Below are 27128 nucleotides of genomic sequence, written 5' to 3'. Positions count from 1 at the left end.
TTGTTGTCTATAGGCTTTCAGGCCATCTTCTTTATTCCTCGATGAATTCAGCATATGGCTTATAATTTTTCTCTCCTCCCTAACTCCTGCTCTCATACCAGGGGACTTCAGCATACATACTAACTCTTCCTCAAACACCCTAATGAATCAGTTCCTCAACCCTCTGACTTCGCATGTCCTACTCCTCCATCTCACATCAGACAGACACAAAGATGGTCATACCCTTGATCTTGCCATCACCTACAAATGTACCATCTCTACTCAGAACTATAAACCCTCCTTATCTAACCATAATCTATTGGCTTTCCACTTCTCCTTCTTACTTTCCCTTACTTAAAACTCCTCTTCATCTACGCCATGACCTCCAATCACATCACCCCTCAATTTTCTCTGATGCCAGCTCTTCTACACTAGCCACTCTCCTTTCTTTTACCCATCCTGACCCCTTGGTGAATCAATTTAAGCCTACACTATTCTCTTCTCAAGTCCCTGGCATCATTATCATTTTGCCAATTGCACTCTGTCAAGTTTCAGACTTGGATCACTCCCATAATCTGCTGCTTTTGCTCCTACACAAGTGCTGCTGAAAGACAGTAGGAAAAAATATATAACTCTTCTAACTGGATCCACTATAAATTTATGTTACACAACTTCAACTGGGCCCTCAAAGCTGCTAGGCAATCTTACTATGCCTCCGTCATCAACTCAACATCCTCTACTCCCCAGAGACTCTTCCATAATTTTCATCCTCTTCCAACACCCCATGGTTCCCCTCCCCCGACCCTCTGGCCATTCATTGTGAGCTCCTTCTCCCCCCTTATCTTAGATCACTCATATGCCTTCTGCCACTATTTCATGCTTTATTCCTTTCTCACATGAAGAAGGCTTATTCCTTACAAGGGCTAACCCTTCCACCTGCTCAAGTGATCAGATTCCATTCCCATTCCATCCTGTCTCCTCCAACAAAATGCTGTCTCAGTCATACCCATTCTATCACTAATTTTCAATCTCGCCCTATCTACTGGCCACTCTGTACTACCTACAAATGTGCCCATGTCTCCCCCATCCTCAAGAGCTGTCACTCAATCCTTTTGTCCCCACTATTGTTCTGTATTTCTTCTGCTCTTTGTGCTAAATTCCTTCAGAAGGCTATCTACAATAGGTGCCTCCATTTTGTCTCTTCTCATTTTCTTCTTAACCTCTTATATAATTTGGCTTTCAATTGCATTATTCCACCAAAACTGTTCTCTCCAAAATCATCAATGATCTCTTAGTTGCCGAATCCAATTGCATTTCCCAATGCTCATTCTCTTCAACCTTTCATCAGCCTCTGACACTACTGATCACTCTCTCCTCCTTGATACTCCCTCCTCTCTAGGGTTTCAGGACACCACTCTCCCCTGGTTCTCCTCCTACCTTTCTGACCACTTCTTCTTAGTCTCCTTTGCTAGATCCTTTCCCATACTCACTATACTATACTATACAATACAATATACCATACTGTCTAACTATAGGTGCTTCTCAGGGCTCTAGCTCTGCTCCATGTCCTCTTCTCTTCTCCTCCATACTACTTTGCTTAGTGATCTCATCAGTTTCCATGGATTTAACTATGTTGACAATTCTCAAATCACTTATCCTGCCTCAAACTTTCTGCTGACCTCCAATTTCACGTCTCCAACTGCCTTTCAGACATCTTGAACTGGGTGTCCAGTAGACAGCTTAAACTTCACATGTACAAAACTGAAGTTGTTATCTTTCCCCAAAACCTTCCCTATTACTTTAGAGGGCAACACAATCATCTAAGTCCCTCAGGCTCACAACCTAAGTGTCATCCTTGACTTTTCACTATCTGTCAGACCCCAGTTATTATCAAGGCTTGTCATTTCACCTTTGCCCCTTCTCTCCTCTGACAATGCCACCATTCTAGTGAAAGCCCTCTTCATGTCATGCCTTGATTATCTCAATAGTCCACTGGTGTGCTCATCTCAAGATTCCCCACTCCAATCCATCCTCCATTCAGCCACCAAAGGGATCTTCCTGAAACACTGATCTGACCATCTATTTAATAAACTGCAGTGACTCCCTATTGCTTCTGAAGTCAAATATAAAATCTCCCATTTGGCATTCAACATGGATAACAAAAACCCATAACTCTTCTAGAGAAAGCTTTTGTTTAAGAGGATGATTGTAATCTAAAATGAATCTATGTAACTAATTACACTGAAAAAAATTCAGATAATGTAGACAGGAAAAACAGCTGTGGATGGGAGTGGAATGGGTAATATTGGCAGGTTGGAATAGTAGGAGTTTTTCAGGAAAAGTCACTTCACTTAAATAACTCCTATTTTTCACTGATTATTTCTGAATCCAAAGACTCTAAAGGCTCTAGGATTTGATGGTTTGTTTATCTGTTGCCACAAAAGCACCTATAATTGCAAGGGTTTCAGTAAGTAAAGGGAATTGGTTTTTTCCTTAATGTTTTTCTTCTTTATCTTTAACTTTTGCATGAGTGGTAGTCATGATAAGGACAAAGGATGAGGTGGATAAAAGGTACGGGAAGGGCCAATATCTGTTTGTATGTACAGTGACTGCCAGGAGGGTGATCAGAAAGTACTCTTTTTCTAAAGGTATATATTAGATGAGGGAGCAAAAAATGGTTACCATATGAATTCTAGTGGCTTGATAGTACTGCTTGCATGTATAACCCAAAGGGTTGAGCCACCTCAAAGAATATGCGCCCATGACAATACCATAAAAAATTAGCCCTAGACCTTGGAAATAAAGGAGACCTAAAGTTTAAAATAAAGGACTAAATTTTAAAATAAAATGCCATATTTCAGATTATGAAGTGGGGAACAAAAAACTATACTCCTTTCATGACTTACCAAAAATACTTGAACAGTGCTAATAGTATAATGTCAACTTTCTCACTAGTCTTCAACCCCCCAGAAATCTTGGAAATATTTATGGGATTAGATCTGGCAAGGGACTTTAGAGGTCATCTAGGGCAAAAAATTCGCATGTGTGCATGTGTGTTTTTCTTTCTTACCTACTATCAGTTATAAACACATGATATAGTTTACATGGTAGTACATGACAGTTTGGTGTTACTGATACAAATCCTACATCTACAACTATAAGTGGTTGGACTTTGACTGTAGAGTACAGAGCACTGTTCTGTGCAGGTTAGCTCTCATTCATATGTTGAAGGTCTCTCTCTCTGTGATGGCTGCTCTGGCAATTTGCTTGGTCACACCACATGAATTTTACCACCAGGAAAGGTTAGGGTGAGGGTCATGACTTAGAACAATATATGTACATGTTTAAAAATTTTTGTCTTCTCATTTTTAATTGTAAAATACAAAGACCCTAAGATTAAGCATATGCTGAGGAGCTGACAGATATCTAATATAACAAAGGCTTTCACCACACCCTGGATTTTTCTGTGCACAAGGGAAAAGAAAAGAAGTGTACCAATTCTTTCTAGTTCTTAGAACCTAAATAATGTGCCTATAAACAGGAAAAAAAATTAATATTTGTTAATATTAGAATAGAATTTAATTGAATACCCAAACCAACTGTGGAATGGTCAAGAAGATATCAACAGAGAAGACAAAATATGTGCATTTGGGAGAAGAGAAGACTGGGATCTACTGTGTACTCTTTCAGGGAAAAAATGGTCTCCATTCAATTTAACCTTTTTGGTAATTACAATGGAAATTATCCTGTAGAACACAAGGAGGAATTTTTGAGTTAAGAGTGCAACAGAGCTGTTCTGTCATACTTCCTTCTTAGATTAATGCTAACTAACCAACCTGCTGGACCATATTTCCCATGGCTGGAATGGAGAAAGAGGGAGGGGAGATGGATAAATGGTGATTAGGAGCAGAGAAGCAGTCTTAGTTATCAATGAACCATCAAAAATTTCCAATAAGCTGCATACTGATTAAAAATAGGAGAAAGTCAATAGATCAACTAAGACAAAAAGAACCACTGCCTGACTAATACAAAGAAAGAAACATTTGGCCGGGGGGTGGGGTGGGAAATGCAGGGAGAGAAGGAGAGAGAAGACTATCTTGCTCAGGCTATAAGTATAGCAGCCACTCATGGGCCTGACCCCAGTAATTCTCAGGATGGTGGCTTTGACTTTCTCTGTTTCCCACCTATGTCAGTTCATCCCTCTTCCCCAGAGTTTAGCACAGTGCGTAGTAGCCATCTGCTCTTGTGGGTTTAGCCTTTTTGGGAGTTAGACTTAGTATGGACACCTCATCCACTTTTGTCCTACTACAGATGAGAACCACAAGGTCAATCCACCGACCTCAGCAGAGAGCACAGGCATGCATCAATGCCTGTCTATAAAAATCACCTTTTCCAAGTCCTCCCAACAGAAAATAAAATTCATGCAAATGAAGAGTTAAGACACATTAACATAAACTAACCTTCAGTCATTTTATTTATTGAGTGAGGAGATGGATAAGGCAGAAATATCTTCTCATTATGTGAGAATTATTTGGTTTCAGTACTGTCTTGTAATCTAGACTAGAGATGCAGAGACAACTGAAAAAACTATATATTCATGACCATTTAAAAATAGATGCTACTGATGAAATTCTATGGCTGACTACTAAATGTATAACTCTGAGGAGCTTAGAACTAAAAGGGTGCAAAATTATTTAGGAACTGCAGACAATTTAAATGATACAGTAGAACTTCTATTTTCCTATCAGAAGAATTAGCCTTCAAGTACGATACTGGAAAGAAAAGCTGTTGCACCTAAATAAAAGATACTGATTTGGCTTAAACACAGATATAGAAGAATTTCTTCTTCTTGAAGTGTAGTACCAAAGAGAAATATTGCTCACCTGAATAAAAGGTATTAATTTTGGCAAGTTCCTTTTCACAGGTTTGGAAAAATTTCTCTTCAAACTTGGCAAAATACCTCTTCACCGTATCTTCATCTGTAACTGAAATACAAGAAAAACAATTGGTATAGAATTAAAGTCTCAAAAGATTATAAAACTGGGAGAAATGAAAATCTCTGTCACTATTCCTTAGCTCTGCACAATCAAAACTACAAAAAGATTTCTCTGGAAAATGAACTCTCCTAGTATTTTGGAATAATATCAAGAAAAAGAAAATCATATAACTCCTCAAGAGGATACAAACTTTTATTTGTATGAGATATTCTAAGACTTCACAATAATAAAATTAAACTATTTCACAATAAGCAAATTAAACACTCATTTCTGTGCAAGGTGCAAATACAACTAAACATAATATTTTCACAAATTGTTCTAATCAACCACAAAAATAAAATATTTCAAATTTACCTACCAACTACTCTTAAAAATCTGTTTGACTCATTTAGAGTTGATAGGGAGGCAGTAATATATATGTAATCAACATTCTTTATCAAGAGATGACATTATGTTTAATAAAATTGTTACTTATTCGAGGTATTTCCATTATAGAGTCGAAGCTTGGCTGGATAGAAAAAAGATTAGGAATCAGAAGTAACCAGCTCTGCACCTTGGGGCAAGTTACATAATAATTCATACTTAAAAGGTTACGTTAGAGTTTACACACCACTCTCAGTGCAGTTACTAATTCCGGTTTACAGATGAGGAAAGTTAAGCTCGGGAACATTAAGTGATTTGCTCACAGGTCACAAAAGGAACAGAGGTCAGAGCCAAGATCTGAACCATGAATTTCTAATTCTATGTAAAATGCTCCTTCTACTATGCCATGAAACTAGGTAGTGCAAGCATTATTCTTCGCATTTTACAGATGAGGAAACTGGCTTGGCTAGTTCAAGTAGCTTTGTGGTCAAACCTCCCCACTCAACTGAAAGTGGCCTCTCCACAGTTACCTGCCAAATCAAATGGTCCTTTCTCAATCTTCACCCTTCTCTACTTTCTTGCAACACTCATCTATTGATCAGCGGCTTCTCCTCAATAATATCGTCTTTCTAGGTATTTATGACACGGCCTTCCTTTGTTTCTCCTTCCTGGCTGACAGTTCCTTTTCCATCTTCTTTGACCCCTGCAGGTACTCCTCAAGGATCTGTTCTAGACCTTCTTTTCTTCTGTCTTCTCTACAATATTTCCCTTGACAGACTCATCAGCTCCCAAAGATTTGATAATCATCTTTATTTTGGGAGATGATTTTCAAATTCATATAGTAAGCCCTCATTTCTCTCTAGAGTTCTTGTCCTGCATGCAATTGACTATTAGATACTGTCCAAAACAGAGCTTATTATCTTTACTCAAGAACCACTCTTCTTCCAAATACCCCTATTTGTGCTGAAGATATCAACCATCTTCAGTCACCCAGGTTTGCAAACCTTGGCATCATCCTGGACTTCTCGATTCTCTCTCACCTCTTGCCTGGAGTACTGTGATAGCCTTATTGGTCTCTTCTCAAGTCTCTAGTCATTCCACTCCATCTTTCCCATATTTACCAAAATGACCTTTCTAAACTGCCAGTCTGACAATGCGATTCTCCTACTCCATAAACTCAAATGGCTCCCTACTGGCTCCAAGATCAAATGTGAGCTCTTCAGTTTGGCCTTTACAGTACCTCATAGTAGATCACAACTGACATGGGCACCCTTATTATACAACATTCCTTGCATTCTATGTTCAGGGCAAACTGGTTTTCTTGTTGCTCTTTACCAATGACATGCTATTCTCTACCTTGATACCTTTCTATTGGCTGTCAGCCATGCCCGAAATGTACTCCATCCTCTTTTTAGAATCCCGAATTTCCTTTAAAATTCTACTCAAGCACTACCTTTTCTCCATGGAGTCAAAAACTTTATCACGTATTTATTTGGTATGTACATTCTTAAGTACCTGTTGTCTCGCTGATATAAGTTTATCGATTGTACGAACTGCTTGACTTTTGTTTTTGTAAACCCAGTACCTCTCATAGTGCAGGAGCTTAATAAATGTTTGTTGACTGATTGATAACACTGAGGTTCCTCCTAGGGTCTACAACCAGGATCTTGATTCTATGACCTTAACATTCAAGCCCAAATTTCTGATGAGGACTAAGCTGGACATTTGGATTCTAAATGAATTATAAGATGATAATCCTGAACAATACTACTCAATAGCTTGATATGGTACAAACCTTCTTTAGAATGAAGAACTGTTTTCATTGAAGGCCTTTCAGTTACTTTTCAAGTTTAAGAAGGAAAAGGAATAAGCATTTAAATAGTGCCTACTGTATGCCAGGCACTGTGCTAAGTACTTTTTATAAATGTTATCTCATCTGATCCTCATAACAACCCCGCAAGATAGGTGTTATTATTATCCTCATCGTACAATGAGGGAAACTGAAGCAAAGAGACGTTAAGTGACTTGCCCAGGATCACACAGACACCAAGGGTTTGAGGAGTAATTTGAACTAAGGTTTTCCTGACTCCAGTCCCAGTAATCTATCCACTACACCACCAGCTGCTTCTGGAGAAAAAAAAATTATTCCAATTTTCAATTTACTTGCTTTTTGATGACTGCTAGCTATGAATTTAATTGTTTATTCAACTGAACGAGTTCTTACAGCATAACTTATTTTTTATTCCTCTTTCCTTTAATATTAATAAAAATTATTGGATACCAAACAATCCTGCTCCTTTGTCCTCATTGTAACATCAAAGCTATGGAATCCTGCCCATCTCTTGTTTTTCCTTTTCTTGGTTTGCTACCCAGCCTAGACCCCATGGGCCAGTCATTTCAAGAATGCACTATCACTAACTTAGAATCCTTTGTCCTTTTGACCTAAAGCAATTACCACTCTTATTAATCACCAATTCTGTAATCCTCACCACCCTCTTTCTCTGCACCCAATTATGGACTGACAGCTTTGATGCAGAAAGTCACAAAATGATACTGATTTTCACTAATTATAAACTTACGCTACTTAAGCTTACCCAGTCCATGACTGTTGCTCGGCAATATTTTTTCTTTATCTCTTGCACATATTGTAGTGAATTCCTCTGAAAGGACTTTGCAAATCTTAAATAATAAGAACTATAGCTAATATTTATATAGTGATTACTTTCTGCCAGACACAATGCTAAGCACTTTACAATTAATATCTGATTTAACACTCACAACTGGAAAGTAGGTGCTATTATGATCCCCATTTTATAGATGAGGAAAATGAGGTAGATCAAGGTTAGGTGACTTGCGCAGGGTCACACAGCTTATAAGTGTCTAATGCAAAATGTGAATTCAGGTCTTCCTGACTCCAGGCCCAGCACTCTATCTACTATACCACCTAGCTCCCAACTTTAAAAAGCACTATATATTAATGAGTTGTTACTCACTGGATGTATTCCAAAATAACTTTCATTCTCTGAAATCCTATAACCTCACCTTTTAACTAAGCTGGTTATTGCTTATTTTACCAAAAAATTAAAATTATCCAACCTAAGCATTCTTACCCCTCCTTCACATTTTAAGCAACCTTGCCACAACCACTCCTGTCTAACAGGAAGGGTCTTCCCCTCCTTCCTAAATCTAGCTGCTTCTCTTTATCTCATCCCTTCCTAACATTTCTAGAACCTTTTAGGATTGGGGTTAGAACCTTTTAGAACAAATCATTCCTTTATGTATTAAAATCTTCAAACATTCTTTCATGGGCTCCCTCCCCCCTTTCTACATACATGCTCAGTTCACACCTTCATCACTAAAACAAAACAACCTTGATTTTACCACCTCCTATAGCTATTGTCTCATATTTACCCTTCTTTTCAATGTCAAACTTTTAGGATGAACAGGAGATACAGGCAAGAATTCAAATTCAGGTTCTCTGACTTCAAATTATTCCACTGCAACACACATAGAGGATACCAAAAGGCTGCGAAATCCTGTCATTTGAGGAACTATTGTGCAGGGAAGAAGAGAGGGGAGAGGGAAATATGATGGCCATTGTCAAGTACAGGAGGAAGGCTTTCATGCAGAAAAGCAATTAGAATTTGGCTTATTCTATTTGGCTCTGGAGGACAGAACTAGAAGCAACAGGTATAAATTGATGAGTGGCAGATTTTTATTTGCTTTACAGAAAATCTTTGTAACAGAGTTATTCGAAGATAGAATGGACTGGTTCAAGAGGTAGCTCTTACTAGAAGTCTTTTTAACCTGAAAAGGCTACAAGCCAAAAATAAAGTAGAGAGAGAGAGAGAGGTCATGCATGAGTTTTTGTTTGCAGGTGACTGCACACTCAATGCAGTCTCTGAAGCTGAGATGCAATAAAGAATGGATCCATTAACTGCCCGTGCTAATTTTGGCCTAACAATTAACACCAAAAAAACACAAGTTCTTCACCAGCCAGCACTGCACCATCCATACATGGAACCATTAGTTATAGCAAATGGAGAGATTCTGAATGCTGTGGATAAGTTCACTTACCTTGGTAGTGTACTTTCCAGGGATGCACACATTGCCAGAGCTAGTTCACTGTTTGGGAGTCTTGGAAGGAAAGTATAAGAGAGAGGAGTATATCAGACTGCCTACCAAACTGAAGGTCTATAGAACCATTATGCTGACCTCATCATTGTATGCTTGTGAAACGTAGACAGCATTCCAGTATGCCAGGAAACTGGATCACTTCCATTTGAATTGTCTTAGGAAGATTTTCAAGATCACCTGGCAAGATAAGGTACTAGACACTAAGGTCCTTTCTCAGGCTAAACTGCTAACCATTCAAACTCTACCGCAGAGAATGCAACTCTCATGGACTGGCCACACTGTTCAAATGCTAAATGTACATTTGCTTAAAAGACCATTTTTATGGAGAACTCACAAAAGACAAGCATGGACGTCAGATGAAGTGATACAAGGACACTCTCAAGGTCTTTCTGAAGAACTCTGGAATCAATTGCATGTCATGAGAGACCTGGCACAGGACCTCCCACATTCCCACATCAAAGAAGGCACCGTGCTCTATGAGCAAAGCAGAATTGCAGTAGCTCAAAAGAAATATGAGACATACAAATTTAGAGACATCTCTACTCAAATATTCATATGGACTTTTGCGCCCAACCTGTGGTAGAGTTTTGCAAGCTCATATTAGTCTGACCTGCCAGTCAGACACACTGACTCCAATATAGTGATGATAACCAGATGTCTACCTGTTAGGGATAGCATAGAGGGGTTTCCCAGTGAGGTATGGGTTGAACTTCATGACCAATAAAATCTCTTACAGCTTTGAGTTCCTGAGTACTGGCATTGATCAAGAATGGTATTTAGAACAGTGGATTAAGTATAAGATCCCTATTCCAACGATTTTTATTCTAACAGTATCTGGCCATATTTCCCTTTGGATAATGCCTGCTGGTCCCCTCCAAACCTTTTCCAGCTTGGAACCATAATCGTATCAACTCTGCCACTGTTTTTGGAAAGGACATGTCGATCCACTCCTACTGTCCAGAAGAAGCTAGGGTAACACAATGGGTAGAGTCTGAAGTTCAAATCCAGCCTCTGGCACTTACTAGCCAAGTGACTTTGGGTTAGTCATTTTATCTGTTTGCCTCAGTTTTCACAAGTGTAAATGGGAATAATAACATCACCTACTTCCCAGGAATATTGTGAGACTCAAATAAAATAAACCTTTAAAGTCCTCAGCACAACGCCTGATATACAGCAGGCACTTAATAAATACTTGTTTCCATCCTTTCCCAATGGCTCCACTTACCATTTCTGAGACTGAGACCAAAACACATTTCCCTGGCCACCTTTTCCCTTTATATGGTGACTTCTCCTTTTCCATAAGTTCCCAAAGTGGGCGATACTGTCCCCTGGGGGGGGGGGCGCTGGAACGATGTGGGGAGGGGGGAAGTAGTTTGAAGTGAAACAAATTTCAAAAAAAAAACCATTAAAGGGTTAAAGAAAATAGATTTCTAGGGGGCACTGAGTAAGTTTTTTTAAAAAGGGTGCAGTGGGCCAAATAAGTTTGGGAACCTCTATTAGACCGTAAGTTCTTCCAGGAAAGGGGTTTGCTCCCCTTTTATATTTATATCTCCAAAGCTCAAACAGAATAAGGTATGATAAACATTTTTCAAATGCCCACTATGTGCCAGGCACAGTGCTAAGTGATGGGAACAGAAATCCAAAAAAGAAAGACAGTCTCTGTCCTCAAGAAGTTTATGATCTAATGAGAGAAGATGATACACAAAATGAAGCTGAAAAGGGGTGGGATGTGTATGTATCCAGCTGGGGAGGGGGTGGGGGGGCTGATGACAATGATGGTGGTAGTGGCGGCAGTGGTGGTGGTAGTGTCAAAGCCAAGCACAGAAACTAGCAGCAATAAAGAGATAGCTGGGATTCTGAGTCTTTAAAAGGGAGACTATGGAAGGAGTTTTGGGTTTTGTTTTTTAGTTTAGTTTTGCTTTGCTCTACCATCCAGCCCTCTAATCATGAGGGATAGAAGCAACTAAGGATACTGATGAGGTGTGAGTACCAAAGCTGAAGCAATTTTCATGACAAAGAGTTTCCTAGAATATCTTATATAAGTTTATCCAGGGAAGTGGGGAAGGAGAGGGGGATGACGATGGTGGTGATGGTGGTGATGGTGGTGGTGGTGGTGGCGGTGGTGGCAGCTGTAGACAAAGCGGCTGTCAGTCAATTAAAGCATTTATTAAGTGTCGAAGGGCCATCTCTTCTCCTGAAATGGGTGAAGGTGGAGAAAGTGGCAGAAAGCATTTGGGTTATGTGAAATGAGGAGGAGGAGGGGAGAAGAGGGAGTTCTTAGTGAATGGCCTCCATTTTTTTGGTAAAATGAGACAAAGCCAACCCTCAAGAAATGCTTTCTTCATTTATTAATTCATTCAGTACAAAAAATTAATGCCCATGTCTTTATGGATACATGCTTAGCATGTAGGTTGGAACAGAGAATCTCTGAGGGCCTTTCCAACATTGATTTTATGGTGCAAAGTAGAAAATACGAGATTCAAACACAAGTCTCATCACTCCAAGTCCAGTAGTCTTTAGTCTTTTCATTACATATGAAATCCTTCTTTTTATTTTGCATTTAAGTGAAACAATTACACAGAAAGGAAACTAAAAAGCACAAGTATTTTATTATTTGGTTCTTCAGGGTAGCTAATATGCTACATTACACATGATTCAAAGTCACTTCCAAAATTCCATTTCAGGCAGCTAGGTGGCTCCATAGTGCACAGAGCTCTGGGCCTGGACTCAGGAAGACCTATATTCCTGAGCTCAAATCTCCCCTCAGACAACAGCTATGTGATCCTGGACAAGTCACTTAACCCTAATTGCCTCAGTTTCCTCATCTGTAAAATGAGCTAGAGAAGGAAATGGCAAACCTCTCCAGTATCTTTTCCAAGAAAATCCCAAATGGGGTAATAGAGAGTTGATACAAGTGAAAAGTATTCTATTTAATGTCAATAGAAAATGTCTAGAGCCATGAACATACACATTTCATGTGAAGCTTCTAACATGATTTTCTACCCTCACTTTTACACCTCTACCCCAGAAAAGATGTTAAAGTATATCACTGTTATTGTCACAGGTGATGGAAATCCTGGAATGCTTTCTATATTTGCAAATACCCAAGTTATTTGAAAAAATTTATAGAAAACAATTATTCCTCAGACTACTTGAAACTACACTAAGTAGCTTATATTCATTGGGAAAAAAAACATGTACCCATACATTAAATACATCAAAATAATAACTTTCATAGAAAGTGAAAAATCTTGTATAGATTCACTAATCTTAAATTGCTCCCAGGTCTTGTTAGCAGAATGAATCAAGACTAAAAGGTTCCCTCTAAGTAGCATACTTCCTGAATCATACAACTTTTTTTATAGTCCTACTATATAATCCACTGATTACGCATCCAACATCAATACTCAAAAGTTAGTCAATAGGAACAAAATGTTTTTATTGTCTATTTGTTCAAAGTCAGAACCTATTCTGTTGCCCAATCTCCTATTTTTTAAAAAAAAAATTCATATAGAAATTAGAATATAAAGACGTTCTTGCTTTATTATCAAGCTAGCTGTTCCACTGATTTGTGTTGTGTGCAGACTCTCCAGGGTGGTACAATCCCATCACTGAGGCTTATTACCTGGGTGACCTTGCTTGCAGACTCAATCTGTGCAAAGTTTCTCACTTTATCAGAAAGTGATTTTAACGTACGTCACACGTATGAGTACATTTTCTTCTCTAATATACGCAACTGCAGATCAAGACTTCTAACTAGCCTCGGTTCATTCTGTCATTTTACAAATGAGAAGGTGGGACTAGGGGGCTTCTGAGGTCCCTTCCAGTTCTAGATCTAGGATTCAGTCATTTCTATTCTACAAATTGTTAATTCTATCCCCTAATTCTCAGTCTCAGTGTTGGTTCTCTTTGGTTTTGATCTTCAACTTCTGGATTCACTATTCATGTAAGTAGAATGTATAATAGGGGTGAGGAATCTGAGGACTCAAGGCTGCATGTGGCCCTCTAGGTCCCCAAGAGCAGCCCTCTGACTGAATCCAAACTTCGTAGAACAAATCCTCTTAATGAAAGGATTTGTTCTGTAAAACTTAGACTCAGTCAAAAAGCCATACCCAAGCCACGTGTGTCCTCAACCCCTGAACTGTATACTGTAGAAAAGGGTAAGAGAAATTCTTCCTCTTTCTTCTAAGAAAGATTTCATTTGTCATTTCTTTCAAGTTTCCTCCTATTAAATGAATGCCATCTTCAGGAACAGTCCTCTACATATGAGAACACTAACCTAGAGTACAAAGGTGGATTATTTTAAAGAGGTCATGGATAGCTTAATTTCCCTGAAGAGAATGAATACTATTCAAATTCATTTTTCTTTAATTATTTTCTATAATTATTAAAAGAAAATGGTTAGCAGGAAGGCAATAAGCAAGCAATTATCAACTAAAGGGAAACTCATTTCCAGAATATCAAGGTGAAATGACACAGGGCTATTAAATAATAATTTTGTAATGTTTCAATAATGGAATTTTGTAGCCAAATAACACTCAAGGTTGACATTTAGATTTTTCAACATCATACAAAAAGTGATTTTACTGTTCACTGGATTTCACATGATTAGAAGCCTGGTACTAATTGTTCTAGACAATACAAGGTACCAAATTACAGTAAAAATTCAGCCACCGGAAGATTCAAATAACACAATGGAATTCAGAGGAAGAAGAGATGCCATAAATAAATAAATAAATAAATCCAATACTCATCATTTACATATGTAGAAACTGAGGTCCCCAGAAGTTAAGTGACAGACAAGGTCACAGAGATAGTAGCAGGTGATAAGAGTCAGATGACCAATAAGTTATTAAGCAACTACTGTGAGCAAGGCACTAGAGAAACAAAGATAAATGTCAATCAGTCCCTGCTCTCGCAAGGAGCCTCATTTTACAAGGGGACACAAGTCCATGGATAAGTATGTACCCAAAACATCCAAGATAAATACAAGGTGATTTCTGAGGGCTACAGAATCAATGCTTTCAAATTGTGGTGCTGGAGAATGCTTTTGAAAGTCCACTGGACAGTAAGGAGATCAAATCAGTCAATACTTAAAGAAATTGATTCATTGGAAGAACAAATACTGAAACTGAAGTTTAAATACTTTGGCCACATAACGAGAAGACAGAACTCATTGGAGAAGACCCTGATGTTGGGAAAGATTGAAGGCAATAGGGCGGCAGAGGATGAGATGAATAGGGTCATAAAAGCAATAAACATGAGCTTGAACAGATCTCAGGAAATAGTGGAGGATAGAAGGGCCTGGTATGCTGAGGTCCATGGAGTCACAAAGAATCAGACATGACTGAACGTCAAGCTCTACCTTGTGGTTTTTTGGCTTACTAAGGACCTGAAAAGACCCATTTTTGGTAATTGCTAGACTTACCAATAAATTGAACATGCTTGGAACTTTATGCCTCGGTTTCCCTTAATTTCAAGCACAACACCCTAAATAATCTCTTGAAAAGGTATACAGACTAGAAATTTCAATTCATGTACTAGAAAGAACACTAATACAAGGATCGAAAATCTTCATGTATTAAAATTATAAAGGTTAGAAACAGACCTAGAAGGGACCCTAACTGGTAAAGCCCCATATAGGAACTTAATCAGAGAGGTCTGCTGCATCTCTAGTGTTACACATTAAGCTTGGCACACACGGCAACATACTACAGTGGAAAAACAAGTGGCTAGGGAGTCAAAGGATGTGGGTTTAAATCCTTCCTCTACAACATATTCCCTATGCGACCCAGGCAAGGCACTTAAGCTCCTTGGATTCGATTTGTTCATCTGTGAAATGAGAGGGTTACACCAGACAGTTCCTTCCAGCTCTAAAGCTGGCCCCAATGTATAAGTGCTTGATAAATGCTTCTTAACAAACAGTGGGAAAGGTTTCCCACTATTTATAGAGACATTTTTTGTAGTAGTATATGAATGTAACATGATCTTATTGTACCATAAGAAACAGTAAATGATTAATTCAGAGAAACTGAATTCATTTATATGAACTGATGCATAGTAAAGCCAGCAAAGTAGAACACTTCATATGGTAACAACAATCATGTAAAGGCAAAAAAAAAAATCCTAAAAGATCTGAAACCCTATCAGCGTAGGCCAATCATGACTACAGAAGATTTATGGTAAAGCATGGGTCCTACCTCAACAGAAAAGCGGTGGACTCATAAAAAATACAGCCATTTTCAGTCATGTGTAGATCTGTTTTATTTAGCTACACCTATTATTTAGAGGTAAGGTAGATCCAGTGGAAAATGGTGGTGATCTTTTTCTAAAAAGAGCAGATCAATAAAACTGAACTTAGAATAATGATATCTTAAAGAATGTCACTGGGACCTGTGGTGGATGCTTTGCTGATAAACATTTCTATCACAGACTTAGATGAAACAATACAGGGTGTCCCTAAAGTCTGGACGCATAAGAAATCTCATGAACATCTCATGAACCGTTTCACCGAAAACTGTGTTGTTCAGCAACTTCTTTTTCTGGGGTATGTTAAAGGAGAAGGCGAATGAAAATGAAAATCAAAATCACAGATGCAACATACTTGACTGAACGCATAAAGAGTGACGAGTGACTGTGCTAAAACTGATGGCAATGTGGAGTTACTGCATCGAGTTCACGCGAATCTTGCAAAGTGCATCAACTTTTGCATCACAAATGATGGCAATCATATTGAAGATGTTATTTTGTTAATATTCCAATCAAATAAAATGTTGAAAATTTCATTCATTTCATTTATTGAAAATATACATTTTTGCCTGTGCATCCAGACTTTAGGAACACCCTGTAGATAGGATTCTCATCAAATGGGCAGATAACACAAAAACAAATCTAATAAGAGGAAATAGAAAAGAGATAAATTTAAAATGTTACACATAGATTCAAACTATCAACTTCACATATCAAAGATGGGGAAGTGTAGCTAGACAACAGTGCATAGGGAACCTCATGCTCAAAGAATACTGTATGATACGTCAGCCAAAAAGTTAACATGATCATAGAACACATTCCAGCAATCTAGGGTCCAAAACCATGCAGGTAATAAGCACTGCTGTCAAAGCCTATCTGTTTTACCTTTGTAACATCTCTTACATATGTCCCCTCTCTCCTCTGACTCAGCCATGACTCTGATGCAGGCCCTCATCACCTCACATCTGGACTACTGCAATAGCCTGCTAGTGAGTCTGTCTACCTCAGGTCTCTTCCCACTTCTATCTATCTTCCCCTCAGCTGCCAAAGTGATCTTCTTACAGCTCAGGGCTGACAAGGTCACTCTCTCTATTCAATAAATTCCAGTGGGTACCTATCACCTACAGGATCAAAGATGAAATCTTCTATTTAGCTTTGGAGCCCTTCATAAACTGGCCCTACTTAGTTTTTCTGTCTTCTTATACCTTACACATGCTTTCCTCCCCACTACCACCATCACCACTTATACTGGAATCCAAGGACACTAACCTCGCTGCTGTTCCTCACTGTGTGAGCTGGGACAAGTCACTTACCATCACTGGCCCTCAGTTTCCTTTTCTGCAGGATGGACGGGTTAGACTGCACGATTCTAAATTACTTTCCAGTTCTAAAACTTTGTTCCTATGTTGTGAGGGGTAATCATCCTCAGGTATGGATTGGACTAGATTGGGAAGCTACGTGGCACAGTGGATAGAGTACAAGGCCTGGAGTCCGGAAGATCACTTATTTGCTGTGTGACCCCAGGCAAGTCACTTAAACTCTGTCTGCCTCAGTTTCCCCATCTGTAAAATGGAAATAATAACAGCGCCCACCTCCCGGGGTGGTTGTGAGGATCAAATGAGATAACCGTAAAGTGTTTAGCACAGCACCTGGCATAGAGTAAGAGCGATATAAAGGTTAGCTAATTAAGATTATTCCAGTTACCTCAAACAGCTTCTGTGACACTCAACTTTACAGAAATTAAGTTGGGTACTCAACAACTGCAGGCCAAGAAGCAGACAAAAGGCATTTATCATCCATTTGGTCATTCCTCTATGAATAAGTAGGATGATATCATTGGAACAGTGATATAGCTCAAATGAAGAGTTCCTACGGTATTCTAAGAGGGCTTGATAAAATCAGTTCTAAGTTATCTGCAGGCACAAGTACTTATAGGAGAGCATGATACAATGGAAAAACCAATGGATTTAGAGTTAAAGCAACTGGGTTCAAACCTTGCCTCTGTCATTTACTGTGTAAGTATAATTAAAATACTTGATTTCCCTGGTCCTGTCTTCTCATTTGAAGAACAAGAAGGCTGAACTATACGGCCTTTAAGATCTCTTCCAGCTCTAAATCTATAAGCCTATGGACCTCTGGTAGTGCTGGATACCTTGATATGTACGTGTCTTCCTATTTTTATTTCCTAGTTGATAGTGATAATTAGGGAATCATTCAAACAAAGTAACCTTTGCAGTTGTCTCTATCAAAGAATCCTGTATGATCTTAATATATGCATGGAAGATACCTCTCCTAGATTTATGGAGATAATTTCAAGAGCTAGAAAAATGATCAGTTTCTTCAGTACGTTTTCTAATATCAATCGACAAATGTTTTTAGGACAAATACGTGGTAAATATTATCTTTATGCTTTTAAAAGGTAAAACCTCATGGACAATTCAAGTGTATTCTGACGGAGTTTTCTGAAGGTTATAAGCCTGCTGGTACTCAGATAAATAATGAACATAGGTAAAGGAAAAGCTTCTAAAGTCCTTTCAAGTGCTTCCAGATGAGAGATACATCTTGAGACTATAGAGCATCAGTCCCCTCTACCAATCTTCCCCATGCAGATACAAGCATCAGTATCCAGATTGGGGGGAAAGGGGTGTCACATGACAAGTCTTAGGCAACAGGGTGATTTAAGATCAGAGGTTGGTTTGCCCTTGCTTATAGAGACAAAGCACTTTACTTCTGACACTATTTCCTGCCAGCAATCCCATTTCTGAAGCATCTTTAAAGATTCTCATAATTAGGACAGGACAGACCTGCATAAACTGCAGCCCGTGGGCCACTTACAGCCCCTTGTGGCACGTCAAAGGATTTCGGGAAGTCAGCAAAAAATGTAGAGGAAAACATCCTTCGTATGTAGAGGAAACCCTTTGGCGTGCCACAAGTGGCTGAAAGCCATAAGCACTGGTTGTGCAGGTCTGGCATAGATGAAGATGAGATGTAGTCAGCAGCCCTAGGAGAGGAGTAGGGCACTCTTAATAGTTTTGGTACTAAAAATGATCTTGAAAAGAACTTTGGAAGAAGTTATTCTAACAGTGTGTTATATAGGATTTTTGTAAAAAAAAAAAATGACAAAAGAAAAATTTGTTCAACTTTTGGCCTGTAAACAGGAAAGATTATAATAAAGCATACTTAATAAATTTTGTTTCTGAGGAAGTAAGTCTCCCAAAATGGAGACTGAACTTGCTATTTCAGTACTGAGTAGTAGCAGTAGTAATAGGAACTGCAGTAATACAAAATACTGTCAAGATTAACTGATATGAAATGTTTAATTTTTCAAGGCATGGTGTTAGAAGGAATCAAAACAAAACATTTTATTAATTACTTGACATACACAGACAAAACCAAGTGACATAGTGTCATTGAAAAACACTTTAAGCAATTATTTCCTCTTGTGGTATGTTTCTCTAATGATGTCAAAATATCATTTGGACTCCTAAAGTATAAAAATATTAAAGTGCACCAAGGGACTCAAAGCATCAAGAATAAAAATGAATCAAGAGTGAAGGTAATATTAACTAATACCTTAAGGGTCCTCCAAAAAAGACAAATCAAGCATAAAGCTATCAAGGAAAAGTTATACCTCAATGTTAAGAGACTAACTAGCATTTTGAATCAAAGCTGGTTGGGAAGAACATATTTAAAGCAATTAACACGTATCTACACAAGATTAACTTATACCTTTGTTAATGTAAAGTGGATCATAACAGACATGGAAAGTATTCTAATAAAACCCATACAATATTAAAAAAAATCAGAGTCCATGACCCTATGGCAGAGTTGGGGAACCGGAGGCCTTGAGGCCACATGTGGCCCTCTAGGTCCTCAGATGAGGCCTTTTGACCTGGTCCGTTTTACACAACAAATCTTTTTATTAAGGGGATTTATTCTGTGAAGTTTGGATTTAGTCATAGGGCCACACTTGAAGGAAGACCTAGAGGGCCCACATGTGGCCTTGAGATGGCAGGTTCGCCTCCCCTGCCCTAAGGAATGTATAGAAATATTAATTAGTATTGCCCAGCCAAAGTAAAGGAAAAATATGAATAAACAATCTTAGCACATATGACAGAGTAGAAGCACTTTTGTAATAAGACACGCTGTTTCATCAAACAGTAACAAACTTATGAAACAGAGGTATTCAACTTAATTTGAAGGTCTACCAAAGTGGTTTAACTCTGGATGGAGCCTACAAAATGTCTAAGATTCAAGAATGAAATCAAAAGATCCTCCATGGGCAAATGATGCCCATACGAACTCATGAACAATAAGTTGACAGAAACATTAAAGAAATGTCTAGGTCATGCAGAAAAGAATGGTTTATTATGGAAATTCAGGTCACTGTCACCAGAAATTACAGAAGGACTATCTATAAGGAGCCAAGAAAAAGTGATCGATATAGATTATATGCAAAGACATGGTAGAGATTATGCTATATATCTGAGGGCTGTAAAAAAATTAGTAAAAAAATCTAGCAGCTAGAGAATTATATACATCAGAATCTCATTATTTTTCAGAGTAACGAATGACAAATCTCAATAATACAATATACAGACCTCAATATATCCTGGAGAACTCAACCAAATACATGTACTAGAACCAGACAGCTATCACAAGCTAAATTATTTCCCACAATTGTGTGGGCAAAGTGACATAAGCAGAACCAGGGGAATAATTTACATAGTAACAGCAATACTATAAAGGTAATCAAATGTGAAAGATTTAGTAACTGATCAACACAATGACCCACCACAATTCCATAGGACTCATGATGAAAAATGCTTATCCATCTCCAAATAAAGGACTGATGGACCCAGGGTGAATATGAAAGCATATTCTTTCCCTTTCTTTTTCTTGTCTCTCCCCACCCCCACCCCTTTTTGGAGAGAGTGGGAGACATGACTAATGAGGAAATCTGTTTTACAGTTATTTCATATTTGTAATGAGTTTCATACTTCTTGCTTTCTCAATGAATGGGGGGGGGTGAGTGGAAGGAGAGAATTTGGAACTGAAAATAAAAGTTTAATTTTTAAAAAACGAAAGCAGAACAGAAATACCAAACGTGTACAAATGATATCAGACTCAAATTTGATATTAAATATGATATGAAAGATAAAATTCTGCAATTATTTCTAGAGTCCTGAATAGTGCTAGATAATCAATAGATATTTGTGGACTCACAGGCATACAGTTTGAAATAAACTGTGAATTCTTGGGCACGTTCTTTTAAAACACATTTTCCTGCAGAGTATAAACACGTGCAAAATGTATTTTAATTTTCATACGTAGCACTCACTCCTGTTTTCATTAGATGCCTCCCATAAAGTTCACGTCAGATCTGAATATAGCTTACAGTTGTAGCAAAGTGCCAGGCATATAATAAATGCTTGTTGACGACTGGTTCACATGCACAATAAAAATAGAATTATACAAGTGTAGCCAGAATGGCCTTTGTTTTCTTTGAATGACTCAGCTTACCTCATTGAGCCTCTGGACACTGTGGCTTGCTCTTCCGGGGCAGGAAGCCCAAAGAGCATTCCAGGAAGCAGACAACTTCCTGTGTGATGAGTCATGGGGCTGGCTGAGGGGAGGTGTTAACGGCTATGCTAGGGGGAGGGGCCAAGTCAAGAACCAATCGGCCCTGGTCGTTCAGGCGGTGCTTGATGATGTCAAAAACTCTATAAGAGGGGAGAGGACAGCTGGAAGATCCTCTTTTCCTTTTCCGGTTGGAGCCAGAGACAGTTACAGCGACAGTTACAGCGACAGTTACAGCGACAGTTACAGCTACAGTTACAGCCACAGCCACAGCGGAAGCAGGAGCTGCCAGTAGCAGAGCTGACCTACGGGAGAAAGCTGAACAAAGACTTCAGGCCAGTGGGTAATCTTATTACCATAGAGGGGGAAACATGATTTTGCTTTACGCAATCATGCTTCTCTGTAGCCTCCTGGTTACTCTTTCAAGGCGTACTTATTGGGCCTGGAAGCTTTTGATCAATATATCAAAATGGGGTTGCTGGTTCATGGGTTGGTTACTGTGGAGCCTAAATAAATGTTTTGATTCTTCTGCCTTCTACTTTGAGAGTTTCTTATATCCGGCGGTTCCGAACGTTTCAGACATGTTTATGATCCTCTTTGAGATTATAAACTCTGCCCTCCTAATACATTTGGCGACGAGGATGGGATCGCTAGGTATAAGATCTCTATTTAGAAGCAGAACAATTCCAGAGGAAGAGATGAATATCCCAGGATGGGAGGATCCATTTTATTCCTCCCTAGCAAAAGAATTGGCTAAAAAAGCTGGACCCTGTGAAAACTGGGAACCAAGGCTACGGAGAGGAGATCCTAGGGATTTGGAAAAGTGTTTACGAGAAGTTGGGATTCAGTCAGGGGCATCACTATCTAGGCAAAGCTGGAAAGTGTTATCAGCCTACCGGCTAGTATACGAAAGATTGAGATTAAGTGAAAGACATGGGGGCACTCCTACCCCACAGGAAGAAGGGGAATCTCAGATAGCAGGAGATCAAACTGACTCAAATGAGAACTTTTCTATTAATGTGGCTAAGAGCAACAGGAGACCAAAAAAGCCCAGAGTGCATTTCAACCCAGCCCAGAAAGAGCCTGACTGCCTGCTTCGTCCTAGCCATGGTGGCAGAGGAAGTGAGTGGGGAGAGAATGAGACAATGTTAGGGGCTGAGGCACAAAACACTACTGGGGTTCAGGATGTGCCTCACACAGAGAATAGGAGATGGTTAAATGATCAGACAAGGGCTCGACCCATACAAAGGAGGAAGACAGAAACCCGAGGTGAAGATTCAGTTACAAGGGAAATTCAGGAAGATTTCTCACCGCAAGAGGTCACAGATATTTTGAGTAGATTCAGCCAAAGAATAGGAGAACCATTGATATCTTGGATGGTAAGACTCAGTGATCAAGGGGCCAGTGGAATATCAGTAGATGGGACAGACTGCATGAGATTCATAGGTATCAGCCATGATCCTCTAGTTCAACAAGCTTTTAGGGAACATCATCAGCAAGGAGATGGTGATAGCAGGACTACTCTGTTGGCATTAGCCGCTGTGGGATGCAATAAGAGATATGCTACTGATTCTATGTGGCCCACTGAGCACAGACCCTGGTATTCACTTAGAGATTGTATCATGAGACTAAAGGAGGAGGTAATGAAGACTGCCATTATGATAGGAACTGCAGACAAATATTACAATGATCCAATGGGACTGCCTCATAGGAATTTAATAATTAGGACAGCTCCCCCTGCTTATAAACAACTAATTTTGAATTTATTACTTGGAGAAGTAGGGAGCCGTCTTACAACAGTGATAAATAAGATTTTACAGTTACATGACTTAGGTGACTGGGGAAGGGATAGATCTCCTCGAGAGAGAAGGGTGAATAACCAGCAAACTTGGCGCCAAAGGAGAGTAACAAGGAAAGAAATGTTTACTGCTCTATTGAGAGCAGGGGTAGGTTTTGAAATGATAGATGGAATTCCAACCAATGAATTATATAGAATGTACAGAGATAAAGGCCTTGATAACAGGAAAGATAGGGAAATCAGAACTGCTCCTGCAAATGCTACAGATGTTGAACCTTCATACCCAAGTGAATCACATGAAAGGGAATACTAGGGAACAGGCCAGGCCCCAGCCCAAATTAAGGAAATACGTAAGCTGGATTGCAGACCTCACATTAACTTGACCATATATTGGAAAAATGGGTCAAGTACAGTAACTAGGGCATTAATAGATACTGGGGCCGAGGCCACCCTTCTCTATGGGAATCCAGACAAATTCAGCCATGGAACTCCTATTACCATCACAGGACTAGGAGGGACTGAAATATCAGCCAGACAAGTTAAATTGATGATGAAAATTGGACAGTTGCCCAAGAAAGAATATAGTGTGGTTATTGTGCCTATTCCTGAATACATCATTGGAATAGACATTTTGAAGGGTATGACCTTAAATTTACCTGAAGGGAAATACCAATTTGCTGTGAGGAAAATAGGCATTAATGCAGTCTTAGTGGGGAAAATCAAGATGGATCCAATCACTTTGCCCGAACCTTCTGAAATAATTACTTTGAGGCAATATCGTGTGCCAGGTGGGCAAGATGAAATTGTCAACACCATAAGAGAATGTGTTGAGGCAGGAGTGTTAGTCCCTACAACTACTCAATGGAACAACCCTGTCTGGCCAGTCCGAAAATCAGATGGAACATGGAGGATGACAGTAGATTATAGACAGCTGAACAAAGTGACTCCTCCCTTGTATGCTGCTGTCCCAGACACGGTTACTTTAATAGAGAGAATACAAAAACGTGAAGGGACTTGGTATGCAGTTATTGATTTGGCCAATGCCTTCTTTACAATCCCAATAGACCCCAAGCAATGGAATCAGTTTGCTTTTACTTGGCAAGGCCGACAGTATACATTTACACGCCTGCCGCAAGGATATATTCATAGCCCAACTATTTGCCACAGGATTGTAGCTGAACATTTGGATGAATTAAAGTTACCTGGTGTACAGCTTACACATTACATAGATGACATCATGATACAGGGAAAGAATATAAAGGAGGTGGAGGAGAGTTTAGCATTATTAATTGACCATATGAAAAGCAAAGGATGGGAAATCAACCCCGCAAAGGTTCAAGGGCCAGCTCAAACTGTAAAATTCTTGGGGATACAGTGGAATAGAGGACTGCGAGAAATTCTCCCACAAGCTCGACAAAAAATCCAGGATTTTCCCACCCCTACCAATAAGAAAGAGGCCCAAAAGTTCATAGGGCTGTTTGGTTATTGGAGACACCACATCCCACATTTGGGACAGATTTTAAAACCCTTGTATAAAGTCACCAGAAAGAAATATGAATTTGACTGGGGACTTGAACAAAGTAGAGCTTTTGAGGAAGCAAAGGCTGCTATTCAATTAGCTCTAGACTTATGGCCTATGCAAAATGGGCCAGTGGAGTTACAAGTGACTGTACAAGATGACTATGCAAATTGGAGTCTGTGGCAAAAACAACAAAGCCGAAGTGTACCTTTAGGCTTTTGGTCAAGGAAACTGCCCTCATCTGGAGTGCAATATACACCTTTTGAGAAGCAGCTGTTAGCTGCATATTGGGCTTTAGTAGAAACTGAGCAACTAACTCTGGGTCATGAAGTAGTATTAAGGCCTGGAATTCCAATTATGACTTGGGTAATGAGTACCCCAGCTTCTCACAGAATTGGACATGCACAAGAGGCAAGCATAATCAAATGGAAGTGGTATATTCAGAATAGGTCCAGAGCAGGCAAAAATGGAGTTTCTGCTCTACATGAATCTGTGGCGAACATTGATACTGAGAGCAATGAAAAGCCCCTTGAATCTAAGCAACAGATGGTACCATCCTTAGTGAAATGGAATAATGGATATGACGGACTAAATGAAGAACAGAAGAAACATGCTTGGTTTACTGATGGGACAGCAAAATATTTAGGACAGAAGAGACATTGGAAAGCAGTAGCCTATAACCCCTGTACAAGGAGAACTCTGGAAAGTTCTGGGATAGGTGGAAGTAGCCAATATGCTGAACTGATGGCAGTGCATCAGGCCATCAGAGCAGAGAAAGGAGGACAGTGTCATATATTTACTGACTCGTGGGCGGTAGCTAATGGATTAGCTACGTGGATGCCTATATGGAGGAATCAGAATTGGGAGATTCATGGCAAACAAGTTTGGGGTAAAGAGTTATGGGAAAATATATGGGACATGTCTTTGGTTACAGATCTGTCAGTTTTTCATGTTGATGCTCATGCAACCCTGACCACACCAGAACGTGAGTACAATGCACATGCGGATCGACTAGCAAAGATTGCTACTGAATGTATTGTCCCTACTCCAACTCCAACTGATGACCCAGCCTTAGCAAGATGGGTCCACCAGACTGCTGGCCATTTAGGGGTCCAGGCCACCCATCGATGGGCACAGGATCGAGGTATCAGTATTTCTCATGCGTTGTTAAAACAAATAACAGAGGAGTGTTGTATATGCCAATTAGAAAAAGAACGAACTCTTCCTAGGATAGTTACTGGAGAAATAGCAAGGGGAAAAGTTCCAGCCCAAATTTGGCAGATAGATTATATTGGCCCACTACCCCAGGATAAAGGATGTAAATATGTATGTACGTGTGTTGACACCTATTCAGGTGTACTAGTGGCTTGTCCTTATAAAGACGCAACTCAGAAAAACACCTGTAAAACTCTAGATATTGTAAGTTTATATTATGGAACCCCAATGCAGATTCAAAGTGACAATGGGTCACATTTCAAGGGCAAAGAAGTGAAAAGATATTGTGTGTTGAATAATATAGAATGGATATATCATATTCCATATTACCCACAAGCATCTGGGCTAATTGAAAGAATGAATGGATTGTTGAAAGAACAGCTGAGAAAATTAAGCTCAAATAATTCATATCGACATTGGAAGGATAATTTGTCTATTGCCTTACGTAATTTGAATAATAGGCCCTTAGGGGGGAGTACACCTCTAGCCAGAATGATGACCCCAAATCTGCAGATCAGAGAACAGCAAACATGTGAGATCCAAAACATTGAATTTTGGACTGTGAGGGAAGATGTCCCCCTACCAAGTCCAGGAACACCTGGTTCAGCAGGATATGATTTACATTGTATAGAGAATTTTAGGTTAAATAGGAAAGAGATAAGAAAAACCCCTACTGGAGTATGTATGAGAATCCCCAAGAATCATCTTGGACGGATATTACCTAAACCAGGATTAGCGGCTCAAGGAATACATGTATTGGCTGGAGTGATAGATTCTAATTATCAAAAAGAAATTGTTGTGACACTCCAGAATATGGGTAAAAAACCTGTACAATTTTGTAAAAATGATAGGATGGTTCAAGTCATTATTATCCCCTGTGAAAAAATACCCTTTGTGAAAACTGACCCTCCTCCCAAAATAACTACTAGAGGGGCAAAAGGGTCTTGCTCCATTGATAGAATAAAGTCAGGAGCTAAGGTATGGGTAAAACAGAAGCCAGATGATATTCCAAAGGCTGCAGAAGTTATAGCCCATGGGAAGGACAACACTGTAACAGTTGTCTATTCAGGGGAAAATAATTACCAAATCGTACCCCTGAACCATATATTTTACCGTGAATAGGTTATAATAATAGATTCACAGACTCCACAGGTATGGCTGATGCTGGTAAATGCCATAAGCCACTCAGAGGAAAGGTAATTTTGTGTGATTAACGGATGAAAACTTGTACATTTGGGGAAAGGCTGGGAGGACAATCTTAGTTTCTATCTAGGGTGGGATCCTCTTGGCT

At 39.3% G+C, this 27128-nt stretch overlaps 1 protein-coding gene across 1 annotated transcript in view; it reads right to left on the bottom strand.

Annotated features, from left to right (window-relative positions):
- Window positions 1–27128, bottom strand: part of XPR1 (xenotropic and polytropic retrovirus receptor 1) — a 246712-nt gene that overhangs the window by 105762 nt on the left and 113822 nt on the right. The window contains exon 3 of the mRNA XM_036754279.1: window positions 4863–4964. Coding sequence (XP_036610174.1) covers window positions 4863–4964 — 102 coding nt within the window. The remainder of the gene's footprint in view (window positions 1–4862; window positions 4965–27128) is intronic.

Source organism: Trichosurus vulpecula, chromosome 4, assembly GCF_011100635.1.
Source record: "Trichosurus vulpecula isolate mTriVul1 chromosome 4, mTriVul1.pri, whole genome shotgun sequence".
NCBI lineage: Eukaryota > Metazoa > Chordata > Mammalia > Diprotodontia > Phalangeridae > Trichosurus > Trichosurus vulpecula.
This window is presented reverse-complemented; position numbering and strand designations above follow the sequence as displayed.